This window comes from Rhipicephalus microplus, chromosome 6, assembly GCF_043290135.1.
Source record: "Rhipicephalus microplus isolate Deutch F79 chromosome 6, USDA_Rmic, whole genome shotgun sequence".
NCBI lineage: Eukaryota > Metazoa > Arthropoda > Arachnida > Ixodida > Ixodidae > Rhipicephalus > Rhipicephalus microplus.
Window position 1 is genome coordinate 54,225,238 of NC_134705.1, and position 21,029 is coordinate 54,246,266.

At 45.7% G+C, this 21,029-nt stretch overlaps 1 protein-coding gene across 1 annotated transcript in view; it reads left to right on the forward strand.

The window, feature by feature from the left end:
- Window positions 1-1,719: 1,719 nt before the first annotated feature.
- Window positions 1,720-21,029, forward strand: part of LOC119167649 (cytochrome P450 2U1) — a 94,117-nt gene continuing 74,807 nt past the window's right edge. The window contains exons 1-3 of the mRNA XM_037419164.2: window positions 1,720-1,757; window positions 13,467-13,698; window positions 20,601-20,725. Of these exons, the coding sequence (XP_037275061.2) occupies window positions 13,490-13,698; window positions 20,601-20,725 (334 nt within the window). The 5' untranslated portion in view covers window positions 1,720-1,757; window positions 13,467-13,489. The remainder of the gene's footprint in view (window positions 1,758-13,466; window positions 13,699-20,600; window positions 20,726-21,029) is intronic.

The following is a 21,029-nucleotide window of genomic DNA, read 5'->3' on the forward strand; positions in this document are numbered from 1 at the left end:
TTTGTTTTTGTTTTTTTGACGTAGTTCGTTGGGTCTTCAAAAAACTGAGAACTGTGTTAATTCTTTTTTTTCTTATCTCCTGCCACAGAAGGTATTTTTTTAACGTGCATATGCCCTGTGCACTATACGTACCGTTCGTTTGGTTGTTTTTTTTTTACTTATGGACCCGGATGTCTTCTTGCGTATGAGAATTCAGTCGATGCTCTAATAGGGGAGAAAATAATGCCACCTGTAGTTCTGAGCCGGCAAGCCGCGACCAGCCAAAAAAAGGTGAATAGGACATAGACGAAGTGTGTTTCAGCTCATCGTTCACGATACACGCTCGTATCTTTCTGCCTCGCTCTTCCTGGCTTGTCTCTACAGCCCTTAGTGCGTGAAAATATATGCACAGACAAAACAAAAAACACGAAAAACAGGAAGTAAATATCAAAAGGTGAAATCTACGGTAGTGCCGAAAAGTCACAGACGTGCACAACCACCTACCCCCTTTTTCTTTCCCCCTCTTGTTTTGCCGTGGAGCACAGCTTGTGTGCATACACTGAGGGAAGACTTCCGAAAGAGCGGTTGATGTTTTGCGACGTTCGCTGTATATGCCGTGACTTGGGAGGTAACCTTCTCGTTCAGTTAGTCTCTCTTTCATCATTGCGTCGATAATTATCCAGTGTTCCAACGTCTCAGCATGTTCGGTGGCCCAAGACAACCACTTTGTCGGAACCCTGCGCTCCACGGCAAAACGAAAGAAAAGGGGGGCGGGGTCAATAACCGCCCCTAGAGTGCTTTGAAGACACCGCTGCTACGTAGTCCCAGTCCCCTCTGAGGAAGGAACCAAGTCGGTTCTTTTTTTTCTAGGTTCCACCCGCACAAACTTTCGGCTGAAGTTTAAGTCATTTCCCGGTTATATGCCATTACTTGCAGCCTTCAACTTTCATTGTGTAACTTGTGTAAGATGGACGTATGCTTCGCAGTAATATACTTGTTACAGCTGGTACCCAAAAGAAAATGCTGCATCATTAAAGTTCTCAAACGCGGACGATTCTTCGTTACTATATTACTTCACCAGTTGTGCTTTAACAATACTGAGGCATTCTTGCTGGCGACGTATACCATCAAACTGTTTTTCCTGATGTTTATTGTAATTTTATCTTATCTGAATTTGTGTTGATAAATAATTTTTTGAGCTTCTAGTAATGCTGCTATATGTTCTCATAGAACCGCGACGTATGCCTCGTAATTGGCCATCGGCACAAACTAACTGTTTTCTAACAGCCTTTAGCCAATGATTTCCCCTAGAGTCCCGGTATTTGTGAAAAAACGGTTTTGATGTACTGTATTAACTACAATTTTTTTTATCTCCTGTAATTAAGAACTCTTATCAACTTAGATTGGACAGTTTCTTTACGATAGGGATGTAGCACCGTCACAATAACATTTGACTCGACGTTACGCTAAAGTGTAATTGATGTTAGCGAAACAGGCGCTCGTTATTTGAATTTTATGGCGACGGTATCAGAGACAGTTTCACTTGCAGTCATATCCTGCGCAAGGGATGCTTAATGCGCCAGTAAACCTGGCAGTGCCTAACAGCTGTGCAAAAGATAGACACAAAGGAAATACGTTTGCCTGTATTTGTGAGGGAACACAGTGACAGGAAACGGACGATAACTCATAATTTTTTAGGCTTTTTAGGTGGCATGAAAACCGCAGCCTAGTCCAGTCTAACGGGGCCCTGCTCTTGTGACAAAACTACTGTGGTACAGGTGTGTTTTGAATGCTCCTTATGCATATTCCGTCTATTATCGTTGCTTTCGTGGTTAGCATTTTGGTATTTTAATTACACTTATTATACCTCTGAGGTTCACCAAAGGTACCTATGAGAAATGAGTGATGAGGCTCCTTGATGAGATGGACGACGGATTTCAATTCAGAGCATTTTACGGGAACTAAAGATTGTGAGATTGCAAGAATATTTCATAAGCAGGGGACCCATTAGGATCCTGAGCAAGACGAAATGTTCTGTGTCGTTTAATAAATATGTTGGCAGGGCACATCACGAGCTCGGAGAAAACTGGGCATTTGTTATTTTTTACGTACCTTAAGAGGGTAGCCAATAGCCACGGTGATGGCCCTTGTCTCAACAGATTTTGTCCTTCCACTGTCTTGCGAAACATTGCTCATCAAAGGGTCACGCTATCTAGATTATGACAATTCCAGTTTGCTATATCGTAGTAGAGCTCTATGTTTTGTATAAATTAAAAAGTTAACCAAGGCTAACCAGTGTAATTTTAAAAGGAAAGCATTTCTTTGCGTACTGCTGGCACTTTGAACATCTATTTACGTATCTATTGATATAGCCGCCTACGTCTGGGTGCTCTCGTGATCACCGAAATTAGTAAGGGAGGGCAAGATGGTTTGGTGAAGACCACTCGCTGGTATGGCATGAATAAAATCTAAATCCCGCCGTGTCTGTCGCCACACCCTTGCCCGTAGGTATGTGCCACAGGTATTTCAGCATGTGACACATGTGATCAAAACTTGACATCTACCCAAGATCGAGGGGAACACAAATGGGTAAGTGTAACGCGTGGGCGTTAAGAAAAAGCTCAAACTGGCAGCGTTCCACCCTGAATGTATAGAATGAATGTCAAGGTGCCATCATGAATCGAACCCTATTATTCAGCGCGGCAATCACGTATTCTACCAGAGAGTCATGCCTGGGATAAGAACTACTCAACAAATGGACCCCAACGTTCGTGAAACTTCTATTGTGGGGACAATACTGGCTATCCAATTTTATATAAAATACATATTGTCATGTGGCCGCGACGTCGACGAAGGCAGCAGACTGTATATCCAAGAAGAAACTTCATATCGTTTGAGTGATGGCCGGGACATGGGAAGTCATAATACAGTAATACACCCTGGGCACTTCCAGTGGTGAAGAGAGCGTTGGCCATCGATCTGCTGGTCATCATTGGGATGCGCCTTCTGTAATACATAAGGCGTCGAACTTTCAAGTCTTATTGATTATGGTCGCATAATCTCTGCAACAAGCTTGAATATTTGTGTCCCGCATGTAATCATAGCAAAAAGACGTGCCACAATCGTGAAGTTTTTTTTAACACTTCATGAAGCGTGATCTGCGCCGATCATTGCTGACAGTGTTTTTGGCCGCAAATTGATTGATTGATTGATATGTGGGGTTTAACGTCCCAAAACCACTATATGATTATGAGAGACGCCATAGTGGAGGGCTCCGGAAATTTAGACCACCTGGGGTTCTTTAACGTGCACCCAAATCTGAGCACACGGGCCTACAACATTTCCGCCTCCATCGCAAATGCAGCCGCCGCAGCCGGGATTCGAACCCTCGCCCTGCGGGTCAGCAGCCGAGTACCTTAGCCACTAGACCACCGCGGCGGGGCTTTTGGCCGCAAATCAAATATAGTTGAACTTAAACAAATGTGCATAAAAATAAGAATTCCTACTACGATATTTCTGTCACTCTGGGTTAATAATAATTGAAGTTAGGTGCCACCGCTGAAGTTTATTTATGTAGCAGCGTCCAGGGCTACCATCCTCGCGAGCACCAGCGCCTAACTCCCGCTTACCACTTCTGCTGCTTTTATATTCATGTTGCTGTTCGAATCGTTCCGCAGCTTTAAACATGTTATGTGAAACTTAAGCAATTTTTAACATATGCCTGTTCGTGTACTTGTACCTTTAGCGCCACTTCATGACATTTTGTCCTAGAAAAGTTACGAAATTACCTCCCATGTGCATTCTTCGCGTAAGATTGGTTCCCAAAGTACGTGCCATCTGGCGAATGTTTCGGCAAACTGAAATATTCCAATGAAATCTTATCTTGACTGGGCATTTTCAATGTTCAAAGGAATTTTCAAAGCTGAAAATTATCATTCAATTGCAGCGCACATTCATAAGGGGTAGCAACACCGTATATTGTGATCGCATCTATGGTAAGAAACTGTATTATTGTAATACGAGAAAGGTATGTGTTTTTTATTCAATTATTAGCGTTTCTATACGTGTCCGTGTTTTCGTTCATTTGAAACATTTGTACTACACTTGGAAAGTTCACAAGTTTGCATGTTCGCATGAAATTTTATCTGAAGTTCAGAGTACTCAAAACAATCTTGTAAAGATGGGCCTTTCTATATCGAAAAGGTAAGAGTGGCGAGGAGAAAAGGTTATGAAGCAGCTTGTGAAGCTCCTGCCCTCCGAAGGTACACGTTGTACCTTATGAACAAGGTAATCAAAAAGCAAATGAAGAAAAAGTGTGGGATCCGTATGCTTCTCTATTGTGCGTTGAACGCGACAGCAACATCCTGTCCCTTGTTTGTACCGAGTTCAATGGCTTGTGACAATGCAGCTCTTGTATATCGTGACATTCCCTGTAATAAATAGCATGCTTTAAACAAGTGGCCGTGGTGTGCGTCAAATTTCAAGCTTGCTATCCACCCACTACGTCGCCATAAGGAAACAGGCGCAGTAACGAGTGTGCCTTTTTTAGTGGCAGACACGCGTTAAACGATCAATTCATAATAATTACATGTTCTGACGCCTGATAGTAATGTACGCTTGTACCACGTATTAATATCAACACATTGCTTAAATATTGTGAAATCAAACACCAGAGTTCAGAAGATTGGAAATTTATCAGAAATGAACTGCGTAAACGGGAAACTTACTCCAAAAAACTCAATCGCGAAAAAGAAGTTCTGCGAATTTCAAGAACACTGAAATTCGGAAAGTTGGATCCCTCCAGACAAAGTTTAAGTTCCATCGAGTGAGCGCAAACCTACATTGCGACATTTACCTGGCAGTTCTTGGAGCGCTCACAAGTTAAATACGATGGACATATATGTTAGCAGCAAATCTGTTTGTGGCGAACTTTAGGCCGTTCAGTGTGTGCGGAAAGACCTCGCCGAGTGATGACGTCACATTGCATCGCCTAGCAAAGCGTTGAGGGAAGGAAAGGAGGCGGAAAAGAGAAGTGTAGCGGAGAAAAAACAATAAAAAACGACGAAAAAATTATAAAAACCTTGACAAAAAGACATTAGAACATTGGTACCGATTTCATGAAGGTGAGAGTCAAACCCAATGGGCTACCCAGGCACACTTGTAGAAGAGGCACGTAGGGAGAGGATTTGAATGCATCGCTACAAGCAAGAAAAAGCGAAAAAGAGTGTAGTGCAAAGAGAAAACGTGGAACAAATAGCAGCACATAGAGAGAATGCAGTAATTGCACAGAAATAGAGATATAAATGAGAAGTAAATATTATAAAGACCTCGAAAGCAAGAAAGCGAGATAAATAAATAGATAGCCCCTAAGAAATTTTCGAATATGGTTCGTTGGTAAGGAAGCCGTATGAGCAGTGAGAAGTTTATGCTATTGTTTTTAGGCTGCAGCTTATTCAATTCGACCAGCAGCAGAGTGAAATAAATCTTTCGGAATGATACCGGTAGTTTTTTTTTTTTGGTTACAGCATCCTACAGCTTCGTCGAGTACCTCATCGATCCCTACCTTTAATGCCTGCTTATCTAACAATAACTAGAGCTGATCAAGCCTAAAAATTCAGACCCCTCAATTCACGCGCTTGTGCTTTCAAAGTTAGTTTTTCCACCATGTGATTAAACATAAGAATTTGTTACCTGTCGGTGTATGTCAACAATATTGAAATCTTGAAACGTTGTTGCTGGGGTATAGTTGCCTTCCATGTTCCTATTGTGTTTCTAGTTATCTCCTCGTGCGTGTTCTGATCTCTCTTCACTCACTTTATTACGTGTATTTACATGTACGGCCACTTAGGCTGTAGCTCTAACAGGCTTTAGCATAAATTATGGAAGAAAATCTAATTTCTGGAGATATGTGCTTAAGCTGTAGAAGAAAGGAGATCTCGTTGGTGCAGATAAAACTATCTACGCTCCTGGGGTCTAGAACGATATCAGGCTTGTGCTGCGATGCAGCTCAAGCATTACAGAGGCAGAGGTATTTACACTTAGCTCAGTGGGCATAGAAAACACAGTTTAATTTTTGTCAACCGCATTGATTAGACTTTTTTCTCATCCTGATTGGAGGTCAAGGATGCAAAATCATTGCACCGTTTTAGCCGATCACAGTTCAAGGCATCTATATATACACACATATGTGGGTTGTTTATTGATCGGTAATCGTCTCAAAGCAGAGCAACTTTTTTTTTCAAAGCTACAAAATGTCCTGTTAACCTAAGCGGACCTTGGAACAATTTTTAGCAATGTGATAAAACGCTCCGGAATAGCGATTGAGTCTTTGGAGAACACGATACCCAAACATTAAGGTGTGGCACGCAGCCCAGGGTTTGCAAGTATTTACAAAATTGAGCTACAAGTATTAGCCTCTTTTATCGCGAAATGATGCCATAGGTCGAAATGACCATGCACCGTGAAACAAGTAGTTACTGTCATCGCAACAAAATACCACCTCATGGCCATGCAATTGCTCTCAATCACACTGAAAGTAAGCGCCACGTTCGACGACAGAATGTTTTCCATGCAGTGACACGCGCTGATGAAGGCAAGCATCTTCTTTCCCACTTGTAGCCGCCGCACATCTAGCTTTCAGCAGGCTCACAGCTACAAAAATAGAGAAATAGTGCTGGAAACGAGCGATCAATCCGTGTAACTTCACTGGCACCTGGGAAATTTAAATTTTTTTCTACAATCGATTCATTAGGAGATAGCTCTTTTTTAACTATTTCCACGATTCTATAAAATGGCTAGCAGAAAATGACAAATTGTCAAAGAACGCGTCGGCCATTTGCTGGGCATTCCAGAATATATTTGAGTGCAAAATGGACGACACACAAGAAGACAGCCCCGCCGCGGTGGTCTAGTGGCTAAGGTACACGGCTGCTGACCCGCAGGTCGCGGTTTCGAATCTCGGCTGCGGCGGCTGCATTTCCGATAGACGCGGAAATGTTGTAGGCCCGTATGCTCAGATTTGGGTGCACGTTGAAAAACCCCGGATGGTCGAAATTTCCCGAGCGCTCCCCTATGGCATCTCTTGTAATCATATGGTGGTTTTGGGACGTTAAACACCACAAATAATCATCAACCATTTCAGGCCACATCAATAACAGCGAGTAGCATCCCTGCTTCCAGTCTCGACACTGCGTGAGGACATGAAACGGTACCTCAATATTCTGGCACACAAACTCAACTGACTTTTTTCTCTGAGAATGCAGCAAATAATGTTTTGACTGGGCGACTTTTGCACGACACCCATGACTTCTCGTAGAGACAACTGAGAATGCCTATCCAAGGCAGTTAGACAAGAAGACAGGCAAATTGCTGCAATGACGAGAGTCCAAAACTGTCCCATATTACTCTGATTCGCTCTTCGGCAACGGCAAGAGGTGAGGCGCTTTTAGGGGCGAAGCTCCTTAGGGCGTGGGCTGTGCGTCCCCTGTATGTAGCCACCTCTAGTTTAGTTCTTGCAGTGTTCACTAGATGGCGGTACCGTCCCCTGTATGTAGCCACCTCTAGTTTAGTTCTTGCAGTGTTCACTAGATGGCGGTACCGTCTCCTGTATGTAGCCACCTCTCGTTTAGTTCTTGTAGTGTTTACTAGATGGTGGTACTTGTAGATGATGATGAAAAGATGCAAGATGTTATAAACTAGAAAGCGGTACTTGTAGTTGATGAAAGACGCGAGATCTTATAAAATAGGAATGATGTCACATATGGCGCGTGTCATTGGTTGAAGGCAATCGTTCGATTTAGTGCGGCGACGTACGCTAGGGGGAGCGATGTAATAAAATCGAGTGGGCAAAATGTACAGAGGATTCATGGTTTACCAGGTTTACCTCCGGAGCTTCGCCCACTCATCATCATCCACTTCGTGGATATGGCGGCACTTTTTTTCACAGGCACAAAAGAGCTGAGGTCGAAGAAAACAAATCGAGGTAGCATGTGAGTGGAATGTCGCATACAGTGCCTTTTGAAGGGGCCCTAGGACTTGGCGAACGGCTACTTGGCTAGACAGGACGCCTGCAGTGTGGTAATGACGTAGAACGCACAACGGCAAAGATGAAAGGTGACGCTCCGAAACAAGGCTTTGATTTATTGATTCATATGTGGGGTTTCAACGTCCTAAAGCCAGCACATGATTAGGAGAGATGCCGTAGTGGAGGGCTCCGGAAATTTCGACCACCTGGCGTTCTTTAAGGTGCATCCAAATCTGGCCACACGGGCCACACGGGACATTTCCGCTTCCATCGAATATGCAGCCGCCGCAGCCGGGATTCGAACCCGCGACCTGCGGGTTAGAAGCCCAGTACCTTAGCGACTAGAACACCGCTGCGGGGCTCCGAAACAATGCTGAACAGGGCGTATATACCATGGACGACGTTCTTTTTACATAATGCAGGGGGAAAGCAAGAATCCTAGTTGTCTCAGTTTAGAAAACTGTCACTAATGTGACTCTTGCGAAAAGTGAACTCGATCTGGTTGCAAATGAAAAACGTGAGCCTTGTACTCAGTGTGGCGTGTATTCTTATAATATTACTGGAGGCATCTTAAGGATCCAGTACTGGCAGCGCAAATCTCTGAGCGAAAGAGAAACGTATACACCGTTGTGGCGCAGTAGTAACAGCACGGCCTTGCTGCTGCGGAGGCCTCGCGTTTTACGCCGGGCGCAGATGTCATTTTTTACAAAGGGGGGGGGGGGGGGGTTTGAAACCTGTGCACTGTTCGTTGATAGAGAGATAATATGAGAGACAAGCTGGTAGAAACACAGAAGTGGACAAAATTTCGGGAGCCCTCACCACGGCGTGGAGTCTATAGGGTGTTGAATCGGTGAAATTATGTGCTTTAGCCCTAGCGAAGTGCTTACATTTTTAGTAAGAAGCGTGCTTCTTACGATGGGGAAAAGATAATTTAAAATTCACAGCAGTGATGACCCAAAACACTTTCAACGTGAAATTATGATGAGGTAAAGGCTAGTACACTCCTATACCATCAACAAGCCAGTAAATGAGCGCTGATTGTGAGACGTTTTGAACGCTGAAGGCTGCTGCATACTGCTGCCGTAAATTTGGTACCTTGATTACAAACAGGAAAGTCTCATCAGAATGGATACTAATTTACCACTGTTCGTCGTGAACGTACAACGAATTCTCACATACCTTTAGCCCTTTTGGGAGCGTTCTCCTATTTATGCGAAAAGTGTGCGACTGCCTACGGCACCATTTTTAGGGCTTGAAAATTTGTATTCATAGCATCGGTAATAAGGATATGGCTGACAGGTACACACCTTTATAAGTTGAGTTGCCCAGGAATGTTTTTGGAAAAGCAAAATAACGACAAAAAATCATTAAAAATGTTTCTTTTCTATAAGCTTCTTACACTTGACCTAGTCGCGTGTGGTGCATTTCCGGTTCTGTAGTAAAGGTTTAAAAAATGCCTTCCAGGCCAGCGACATACGCGGAAAACTTGTCAATAAGCTTACATCGGCAAAAACGTGCAACACTGAAACAAAAAACCTCGCCGAGGCGTACTCTCTTCGTGCGACGTAGACGTGGAGAAAAACTGGTAATCGTCAAAAGCATGCCGGTATGGTGTGCCCGAAGTATGAAAGGTGCAAAAGCGGAGCGGAGCACGCTCTAGGAGAAAAGATAATACCATCGCAACAACCGTAACGTGTCTGTGAATAACCATCTCCTCGGGAGTGTCGGAAAGTACATAATTTTAGTTTTATGCGCGCAAAAGCTCTTCGTCCGCAACTCACTGCGCGTTGAGTATGTTCCATCTCAGGCTGCCTCCAACAGCACTAGTTCACCGTGCTAAACACCTGTCTGAAAACTGTGCTGCACCTTAGTACCAACAAGCTTACATTTCAATTTTGTTTCCCGCCATCTTGCGGAGAAGCAACAAGCTGTAATAACTGTTATGGCTTCACTTGTGTGTCACCGCAACGCAGACGTCAAGGCATGAGAGAAGCTCGAGCTTTTACGACGGCTTGTGGTGGTTTGGTGAGTTCCGGCTAGGTGAACTAGCAGCCCTAGTGACAGAGAGATAACAAAAAGCGCTTTCTGCCAAATCATAATTTACTGTTTGTCGCATGTCTAAAGAAAATTTTGTAAGATGAAGGAAAAAGGAGCGCCGGACAGGGATTTCTAAGCGCTAAATACAATGTTACCTCTATTGGTGCCGCTGTGTTTTCGCGCCCTTTTTCACATGCCATGAAAGGGGCTTACAAAATGATGAGGGAGCCGTGTGTGCTATTTGTGTGCGGGAAAAGTCACCTGAGCTTGTTACAACACAGTTGTGCATCCAGATGGCTCTGGAATTGTACCTTTACTTTCTAACATTTCGCCTTGTTTTGCACGTGATCATTCAGACATCTGCTGGTGAAACACACGAAGCCACCACCACTGTTCAAATGGGTCATACTCATGATGCCATGTACTCAATCCACACAATCGTCGCAGTGCTTCACATCAACACCACGTTCCTGCTTCTTTGTAACTGATGTCCGGTCGTCCTATTATTTGCTCCAGCTCAGCAGCTGTAACAATTTAATGCGGATACTCATCGTATGACTTCAGTTTAGTTAGTTAAACTACAAATGAAGGGCAACGGCGATATTCACACCGACTTCATTAGCTGCCACGACCACCACGCTGGTATTGCACGCGGACAGTCTGTTTTGGTCTCGGCAGGTCAAAATTTCGCGAGAGCTTGGTCAGTAAGATTTTCAGCGGCCGTAGCGAGTGCTACGTAAGTGCCGAGAACTAGCGAGCGCAATCGCACTCTTTTATCTTGCTTTCAGCGCATGCGCACTCTTGCTCCCTCTTACGTGTTTTTTGCGGTATTTTTTTCTGTTCGCTGAAGTAAAATTTTCTAACAATAGCGGCGAATGGGACGCATAAGAAAGCCCGCTAAAATCGTGGTTACTCCTTGATGAAGTAGAACACCCAATTAGTTATTTGCTTGCCTGGTTGAGCATTGCACCTGTCCAGGCATCTCAACTTTCTAGGGCCGTGATCATGTAAATTAATATCGCTGATATGTTTCCAGAAAAACTAAACCTTTTTGTAATTTCATGGAAACAGTGCATTGATGTGGCTACACCAATATTTAAAATCGTGCTAGAAGAGCCGAAAGAAGTTAATGTATGTTAAGTATGAGCCACCTTTTTTCAGGAAGTGCTAGGCTAGGCCGTGGTGAGCCCTGTATACTTTACGAAAATTGTTTCTGTACTGTAATGTGAATACTTTGAACATTGCCATATTGAGGCAGGTACACTCTTCAGCCGTTATAATTACTACAGTTTCTCTTTGATGAAGCGGCACTGCTGGCTTAAACATTCCAATATCAAGACCGGAGCTGTTTGTTAGTTCCGAGTGTTTAGTGACTGTTCAGGCAATATTGGCGGCGAGAACATTCCGTGTAGCCATCTACAGAAATCCTTCGGGGACGTTTAAAAAGGCACAACCTGATACCGACTGTGCGCAGTGGTCGACAACTCCTGTGCTGTTTAGCCGTTGCAGTTCTCGCTTTAGAAGCGTTGCTTCTGTTTGTATGACCCGCTAAAACAACCAGAGTCCTAGCCAACAAAGATTTTAGCGAGCCAACGTGTGGTCGACACCGCGTCGTGCACCTTCGAAGGAGCACATTCGCATGGCGCCGTGGACACGGCGGAGAGGTAACGTTTCATCTGTGTAGACTGCCGCGCACGACTCACGACAATACCAAGTTTTCAGTGTTTTCAAGTGGCCGAAGGCAAGCGATGCTTTGACAATAGCTATTAAGACCACATGAACTTTCATAAGGGTATATTAAGCTTTTATTGCCGACATATGCCACACTGTTCAGAACAACCGTGGTATGTGTGGCCTGCTACTTTCACCAGAATTGCTCTGGACGATAACTTATAACAAATATATTTCAATAAGAGGGACTTCACCCGCATATCTTTTTGTTTGCAAAATATATGCTTTCACTACACGTGTACATGTGCTTCTCGGCACCGGGTGTATTCCCTGATGCGGTGTGATGTGAGAACGTTGCACAACTTGCACGCATCGCTAACTCGAATCACCGTGTCTTGTCATCAGTGACTCCGCCGGTCTCTGGCATGAACCGATTCGCTACCAGTTGCTCAACAGATAATGGCTGCTAACAGAAGGAGGGCCGTCCTAATATGCGACGCAAAATAACAGCGTCAGGACAAATTGATTCTCGCTTCTTTTGAGCTATAGGCATCTGGAAAAAGCCTGTTGGAATGGCGTGAATAAACATAGCAAATGCCTACGTCTACATTCCCGAGAAGTTTCATGGTGTATACTAACCAAAGATTCAAGCCTCAACGCAGTTCGCGAAATCTTTTTCGTGAAAGTGCTTGCACAAGAGATACTGCGTGCGAGGCTGCTTCCCCAATTTCGGCTTTATCGAACAGGGACCCCACAGCTTCTCTGCCTTAGGGTATGCATAGAAACTCACACAAGGGAGTGAGAAGAGACCTCACAATGCGTGCAATTGCCCATACATGGGTCAAACATAATGGTTGCGTGATCGCACGCTTCGGGAATTGTTCTTTCAAGCCTGGTGCAAATAAAGGTAATTAGATTTTGATGCGTGCAGATCCACAATGTACATCACCACGCTTGCAGGACACTTTAACTACAATTCCGAAAACAAATCTTTTGCGTACGCACGAACGTTTACAAGAAGAAAAAAAGGGTGACTGCTGAGTGGGCAGAGCATCTGAGGATGAAAGCTCAGTTGTTTCGCCAATGAGGTCTCATAATCAATTAAAAAGCTGCCGAGACGTTTCGGAAAGATTCTTTCACAACTAAGGCCGACTGGAATGCGTCCAGCACTATGCCATCTAGTTGTAAGGACACCTGTGCGCTATAAAATGAACTCTTTCGGGATTGAAAGCAAACAGGCTGCACTGACGACGGCATAGCTGAGTCACGTGATGTCGTTTACCACGTCACAGTGACAGCAGCGCTGGCCTCTCCAGTGGTTGTCCTAGCTACATACAGTGAATCATGTGCAACCACACCGCAGCAACACTTGCTTCTCATCACACGAATGCCGACAACGAATTGGAAACGCTCCCGGAACCAACTAAGCGATGGCCAACCACACGCACTGGTGGACAGCAAACAGTGCGGTCACACCTAGGTTCCGTCACTTCCATCGCTTTGCCGCATGTCACACTTACCATGTCGTCGTTAATTGTGAACAGCCGGTTCGGAAAAATAGGGTAATATTTAAAATTCACATGTGACAAATCTGCGTAACACACTACTCTCTAATTGGGCGCAAATGCAAATGACGGAAACGTATAGAGCAAGGTATGCAGCGAAATATATAGGGATTCACTGACTTCAAAAAGTCACTGCAGTTGACGTGTAAAAAGATCGGTCTTGACGTCCGTTTTTTTTTCGAAAGACGCAGGTTCATCAAAAGTTAGCGTCACCATGATAATACTTCCTATCATTGCTTCTATTCTGTGGATGGTGTATAACTTTCTGAGCGAGTGGCTTCTGCGAAGGCGTGCACCTCCTGGAAGTAGGCTGCCCCCTATGCCGCCAGCGAGCAGTTACCGAGGACACGTTGAGTTCTTTCGCCCAGACTTCCACCGAACAATTTGCCTCAAGTGGGCGAAAGAGTATGGACACGTGTTCAGGTAGGATTTTGTACGTGCCTTTCTGGTGCTTTTTTAGTGATGTTGCCATTCAGATTTCGACCATTCGGGCAGCTTATGTAGCCATATACATAACTCATAACTATATGAAACGGTTTCTCGCCAGTGACCTAATTTGGCTGCGACCTTATAGAGACAAACGTAGATTGCCCGAAAAGCTGATTGTGTACTATTCATAGTCATTATTTGTTTATGCTTGACCTTATAAAGGTCAGCTGCATTATTGCACGCCTCACAGCAAGTAGTCGACGTCAATGATAATTGAGAAAACGCATGTTCTGAAGTAAGAAGCCACGAGGTTCTCATTTAGGCAACAGACGAATTAGAAAACTTTGTCTATAGATGGAGGTGGTGTAGTCAGACACTGAATCGGGACCTTTCACACGTTGCACGCCTGAAGTCCTTTGTGCAAAGGAAGCAGGAGTGACAAACTTGGAGTGTCTCTGGGTAAAAAGTTGCCCTGAACTCACCCGGTTGTTTGAATAAACGTGATCCAGGCACGTAAATAACCGGACGTGCATGTGCTTATGCTTCTGAGAAGCTCGAGCCTGTGCCATCGAGAGGTCTGTGTTGACGTGCATTTCGCCTCCGCTATGAGTCCTGTGGAGGGCAACAGCCTGGTGCCTTTAGAGAAAGCACAAGGCCAGTTTCAAATCTTCTGTAGGATATTTCGCAAAACGATTGGTACCCCAGCTGTCCAATTCAGCTGCATCATCAGCATGTTGTACCTTATGAACAGGGGAAGAAAGTGGCCAGTGTGCGGCTTCACCGTCTCCACGGCACCCTTAACGCATCGGCCTAAAGACCAGAACACTCACTTAACTGGTATTCCATGAAGTCTCGTCGAAGAATGTAGAGCAGCCAATAATTAACAGGTATTTCGTGACTGGGCGATCTATCGATACGCTGAAGGTGCATTACAACTTCGGGATCGTTCCCGTCCTTGACGGTCGGTACAATAGCATTATTCGACATTGATGCAGTTCAGCTGTAGACTCGCTTCAATGGCATATTTGAAGTATCTTTTTGCAGTAATCGAATGTATTTAAGGTTTGACACGGAAATATTATGTCTCGTGTCTTCTTTTTGAAAGCCGATCCATACTATTATTCACACGCTCGGTGAGCTAATTCATGTGTGGTTATTGGCACCTGTACACGCAAAGCCATCTAGACAGCGATTCATAAAACTAACTAGAAGTGCACCATGGCTACTACTACACCATGCTATTTTGAGGGACACGACTCACAATTTAAGGAGCCTCCCCCTAAAAGACTCGTATCGGCAAAGAAATAATCACATGAAGAAATGGGCGCAAACGCGGGGAGAAGTCGCTTTTCTTTAAGAAAGTGGGGCTGGATAAACCCGGTCACAGCTAGAAGCACGTCTTTTGGGCCTCAGGCAACCATAAAGGGTCGTGAACCCAAGTGCAATACTGAATATTGCTACAAAGCAATAGACAAGCTACCCGCTGGAGCTTGCTCAATGCCGCACTGCATAAGCTGTGCTAAAATATATTGTGTGAGCACATGAGTCATCTTCCGTCTGTTTTTAAAAGAAGCTTCATTAAAAAACCGGTAGCAATACCCTAATTAGGTGGCCCTCTATATATTTGTTAAGAGAAGAGATAATTTGCATGACACTATGAACGTGTGCAAAATTACTTCAACATATTGTTACAGAAAAGAAGAGACGCGTATCGCTGAGGCTGGGGATTAGATATATTCAAAACGAGCGGTAATGGCGTGACTGGCTCACTTGCGATCGAGCGGAGACAAATGTTCGTCTTCCTCGTCAGGCACACACGCGCGTCGCTCCCTAGAACATCAATATACACGCCTGTAGCATAACCCCCGGCGGCACAAGCTCCGTCTCGGCGCTTCTAAATGTCAACGTCACTAGGAGCATTGTAGGGCTTCAAGCACGCAACATGTACAATATCGGTATCCTGTTTGGCACATGAAGGCGACGGGGTGGCAGGACCGATTTTATATGTTACAGGAGTAACCACACAAAGGACTCGGTATGGGCCTGTGTAGCGAGTAAGCAGTTTTTCTGACAAGCCAACTTGACGGGTCGGAGACCAGATCAGGATCAAAGAACTGGGCAGAAAGTGTACGTCATGGTGTTGTTGGTCATACAAGCGCCGTTGCTTCTCTTGAGAGGTCAGAAGGCGAGTGCGGGAGATTTCACGTGCGTGAGCGGCCCGATTGATAGCGTCCATGGCAAATTCACTGGCGAGTACTCTAAGGGACAGTATGACGGTGTCTAGAGGCAATGTTGGTTCTCGGCCAAACAGCAGAAATAATGGAGAGTAACCGGCAGTGTCATGACGCGAAGAATTATAGGCAAATGTGACGTACGGCAACGCGAGAACGCAGTCGGTGTGGTTGGTAGAAACATACTTAGCGAGCATGTTTGTATAAGAGCTCAACTTACATGCTCCATGAGTCCATTGGTTGGCGGATGGTATGACGTAGTCAGCTTGTGTCTCGTTTTACAGGACTACAAGATGTCGGCTATGACCTTCGACAAAAAGGTGCGGCCACGGTCTGTAAGCAGCTGCCGTGGGGCTCCGTGTTGCAAAATCACGTCCTTGAGGAGGAAGTTGGCAACATCTGTGGCGCAGATTGTTGGAAGTGCTCGTGTGATGGCATAACGCATGGCGTAGTCAGTGGGCACGGCTATCCACTTGTTACCCAAGGAAGACATGGGGGAAGGGCTGAGTAGGTCCAAGCCAACGCGTAAAAACGGTTCTGACAAAATATCAAGTGGTTGAAGGCATCTGGCGGGAAGTGTCGATGGTGTTTTGTGGCGCTGACATTTTTCACAAGCCGCAACGTATCTTCTGACTGAGCGTGCGAGCCCTGGCCAAAAGAAGCGTCAGCGTATTCAGTCATAAGTGCGTGACACACCAAGGTGACCAGCACTCGGAAGGTCATGAATTTCACGTAGAACTTCCGAGCGAAGGTGTTTCGGAATGACAAGCAGTAGGGCCGGCCCATCCTGCTCAAAACTTTGGCGGTATAATACACCATCATGGAGCACGAATGAGTGATGGGACTGAGTGGAAGATGGTGATTCGAGGCGCTCAATAATAGCACGCAAGGACGCATCATGGCGCTGCTCGTCACCGATGCATGTCATTTGCGAAAGGGAAAAAACACAAGGCACGCATGAAGTCTGTCGACGAGTGAACTCTGTCGGTGTCAGGCATAGTGCTCGACTCAGCAACCGGGTAGCGGGACAGGCAGTCTGCATCCTCATGTAGGCGTCCGGACTTGTACATCACCGTGTAGGTATACTCTTGGAGTCACAGAGCCCAGCGCCGGAGCCGGCCAGTGGGATCCTTCAGTGGCGTAAGCCAACATAGCGCATGATTGACAGTTATCAAAGAGAAATTAGTGCCATATAAATATGAGTGGAACTTTGAGACTGCCCAAACAAGAGCAAGACATTCACGCTCTGTAATGGAATAGTTGCGCTCAGCAGCTGTGAGGAGGCGGCTAGCGTAGGCGACAACTCAGTCATGTCCCCGTTGGCGTTGGGCTAAGATGGCTCCGATTCTGTGACCACTAGCGTCAATTCGAACTTCCGTCGGATCGAATGGGTCAAAGTGAGCCAATATAGGTGGAGTCTTCAGTAGAGTGATTAGGTGAGAACAAGGAGCAGCTTGGTCGGTACCCCACGTAAATGTGACGTTTTTCTTCAGAATTTCTGTGAGGGGTCGAGCGATGGTTGCAAAATCTTTCGCAAACCTTCTAAAATAGGAGCAAAGTCCTACAAAACTCCGGACATTTTTGGCTGACTGGGGTACAGGAAAACTGGTGACTGCACGAATTTTCTCGTGGTCCGGCTGAACACCAGAGGCGTCGATAAGATGACCCAAAACTGTAATTAGCCGGCTTCCGAAGGGGCACTTCAACAAGTTTAATTGAAGGCCGGCAGTGCGGAATTAGTCGATAATAGCTGACAAACGCTGAAGGTGGGTCTCAAATGTTGGGGAATATACAACGACATCATCAAGATAACAAAGACATGTTGGCCATTTGAACCCTTGCAGCAGAGAGTCCATCATGCGCTCGCACGTGGCTGGGGCGTTGCATAGCCCAAACGGCATAAACTTGAACTGATACAGGCCACCTGGAGTTACAAATGCAGTCTTCTCTTGGTCTTTTTTGTCGACAACAATTCGCCAGTAGCCGAAACGTAGGTCAATTGTAGAAAAATAGCGGGCGCCGTGGAGACAAACGAGAGCGTTATGGATACAGAGTAAAGGGTAAACGTCCTTTTTCGTGATTCTATTCAGATGGCGCTAATCAACGCAAAAGCGCCACGTGCCGTCTTTCTTTTTAACGAGCACAACGGGGGACGGCCAAGGGCTCGAAGAGGGTTCAACAATTCCTTTAGCTAACATCTCGAGGACTTATTGTTGAATTACTTTACGCTCGGTTGCAGACACTCGGTATGGTCGCCGATAAATGGGATGAGAATCACCTGTGTTAATGCGGTGCTTGACGAGTGAAGTCTGCCCGAGTGGATGGCTGTCGATGTCAAATATCTCACGGTATGAAGCCAGAATGCTGCATAGAGTGGCTGACTCCTCAAGTTTGAGGTCCGGGGCGATCATGGAGCGTAAGGTCGCATCGAGGCACGTGGCATCCTGCGAGTGATGTGGGTGCTCGGGACATACGCCTGCCGTAAAACAGGTGACGCGGTCGTCAATTAGGGGCTTAGCGTGGCGACCGAAATTCCTTGAGGTAGCACTTGTTTTATGAAACCGAAATGGATAACAGGTGAATATGTTTGGTTAAAGGTCATGGTTACGATGGAGTGTGCGACAGTATTGTCACGCGCCAGGAAAATACAGGAATCGGCGTCACATTATAATCACCGTCGAGCACGGGAGAGGGTGTTGCCAATTCGACAAATGTGAGAGTTTTAGGCGGTATTCGGAAGACGTCAATGGTGCACAGGCTGTTCGGGAGTTCAGGGTGAGAATCCGGGAGAAGAGGAAGTTCTAGGCAGAGAGTACCAGTGGCACAATAAATCAGGGCAGAATACGTTGATAGGAAACCCATGCCGAAGATTAGGTCGTGAGGTCAATTTTTAAGTACCGGAAAGAAAACGGAGACATGGTGGCCGCCAATACTAACACGAGCGGTACACATTCCTGTGATGGCCACAGTTTCACCATCAGCGACTCGGAGGGCTTTAGTTGCTGCCGGCGTGAGGACTTTTTTGAGCAGGCGACACAGATGAGCACTCATTATGGACACTTGAGCTTAGGTATTAATTCATGCCGTCAAAGAAATACCGTCAAGATACAGCTCAATCAAGTTCGTATTAGTGAGGAGCGTCAATGGAGGATTTGGAGCAGTCGCAAGTGATGCAGCACTACCTCCCGGAGCTGCATGATCTAGTTTTCCGTCCGAGAGCATCCATAGCTGACCGGCGACGGATAGCGGCGTGGTTGGGGCGGTGGGGAATGGCGGCGTTGAGGTGATGGCGAACGAGTGGTGGAAAGGCTGTTAGGGACGTCGGAAGAAGGGTACACATGACTGGGTGAACACCGACGGGAGTCCTCGTATGGGCGAGAAGAGGTAAAATGGCTGCAGTTCGAGGGCATCCAAATGCAGCGGCTGCAGCGGGAGATATGGCCAACTCAGTGGCAGCGGAAGCAGATCGGCTTGTCATATGCAGTTCTACAATACGCCGGAATACGGGATCGCTGAAGAAAATGTGAGTCATGGCGTAGTGCATTTGTTGTCATTGGTCTGGAGAAGGTCGGGAGACAGAGCAGGCCACAGGAAAACCGAGCTTTGAAATTTCCTGCCTCACGACGGCTTGAATAACGGAGACCGCCGGAGGCGTTTGTGCAGCGCCATGGTCGAACGGATGTGGAGGATGTGGTGCCGGACTTGACGCCTCAAGCTCCCGTCGAACTATACGTGTCACGCTGTCCTGCATAAATGTAGCGGTGCCGAGATCGGTGCCGGTGGATGTAACAGCCGTGTTTGATAGCCGCGTGAATTGAGGCAGAACACAGCGGCTTTTGGCCATTTCGAAGAGGCGGCATTCCTTGATAGTCATATCTACGGTCGTGACGTTAGTGTAAACAAGCAAGTTGAAGGCGTCGTCCCCGATCTCTTTAGTATGTGGCCCACCTTGTCATTTGCTCGTCGACTTTTCGGCACAATGCGAGCACGTCCTGTATGTACGTGACATACGACTCTGTTGAGAACTGCACACGAGTGGCGAGTTCTTTTCGCGCTTCCATTCGGCGACCGGACAGATCCCCCAAGATGTCGCGTAGTCTCTCCTTGAAGGTATCCAAGCTGGTGAGCTTGGTCTTATGGGCGTCGAACCAGACCCGTGGGGTGCCGTCCAAGTAAAATATCACGCTGGCGAGCATCATGGTAAGGTCCCATCGGTGTGTCTGGCTAAATGTTACGGAAAAGAAGAGACGCCGTATCGCCGAGGCTGGGGGTTAGGTATATTCAAAACCAGTGGTAATGGCGTGACCAGTTCACCAGCGGTCGAGCGGAAAAAGCCTTCGTCTTCCTCGTCAGGCACACACGCGCGTCACCCCCTAAAACATCAATATGCATGCATGTAGCAATATAAGCATATAAAAAAACCACGGTATAAGGCAAGAAACAAACAGCCACAAGTCCAGCTTGCCAAAATTTGTTTGTGTGTGTCGCGTTTCTTTCTTTTATGCATAGTGGCACGTTGTGCATGTTACCGAGATATTTCATATTTCACCCCTCTAAAATGTAGGTATGCTCACAATAACTTTATGCACGAAATACTGCATCTCAACAAGTAGGCGCTGTAGAAGCAGTGTGCATCACTATTAAATGTCTAATCTTTATTTGCAGGATCAAGATAAACGTTCTGAATGTCGTCATCCTCAATGACTATGAGAACATCAAAAAAGTATTCAACAGAAAGGAATTTCTTTACCGGTCACATATATTTGCTGGCAATCGTGATAGCTACAAAGGTAACTGTATCTCTTTGTGAAGAAGAAATGTGGTCTATTTAGATGAAATCCTCTAATGAACTGTTGCTATGAAACACTGTATTTTGACATTCCGAAGTGGGGATCCAACCACTTCGGAATAGGTGATGAAACCAACGAGCCTCATGAGTAAACCGAAATGCCTGGTGAATAAGCCAAGCATGATAATTGAACCAAGGAATATAATTTTATTTCTAATTTATGAACATTACCTAAGACCTAAATACTAAGTTATTTGCGCAGTATGGTAAGTAGTTTTGGAAATAAAGTTGTAAGGACTCAACAG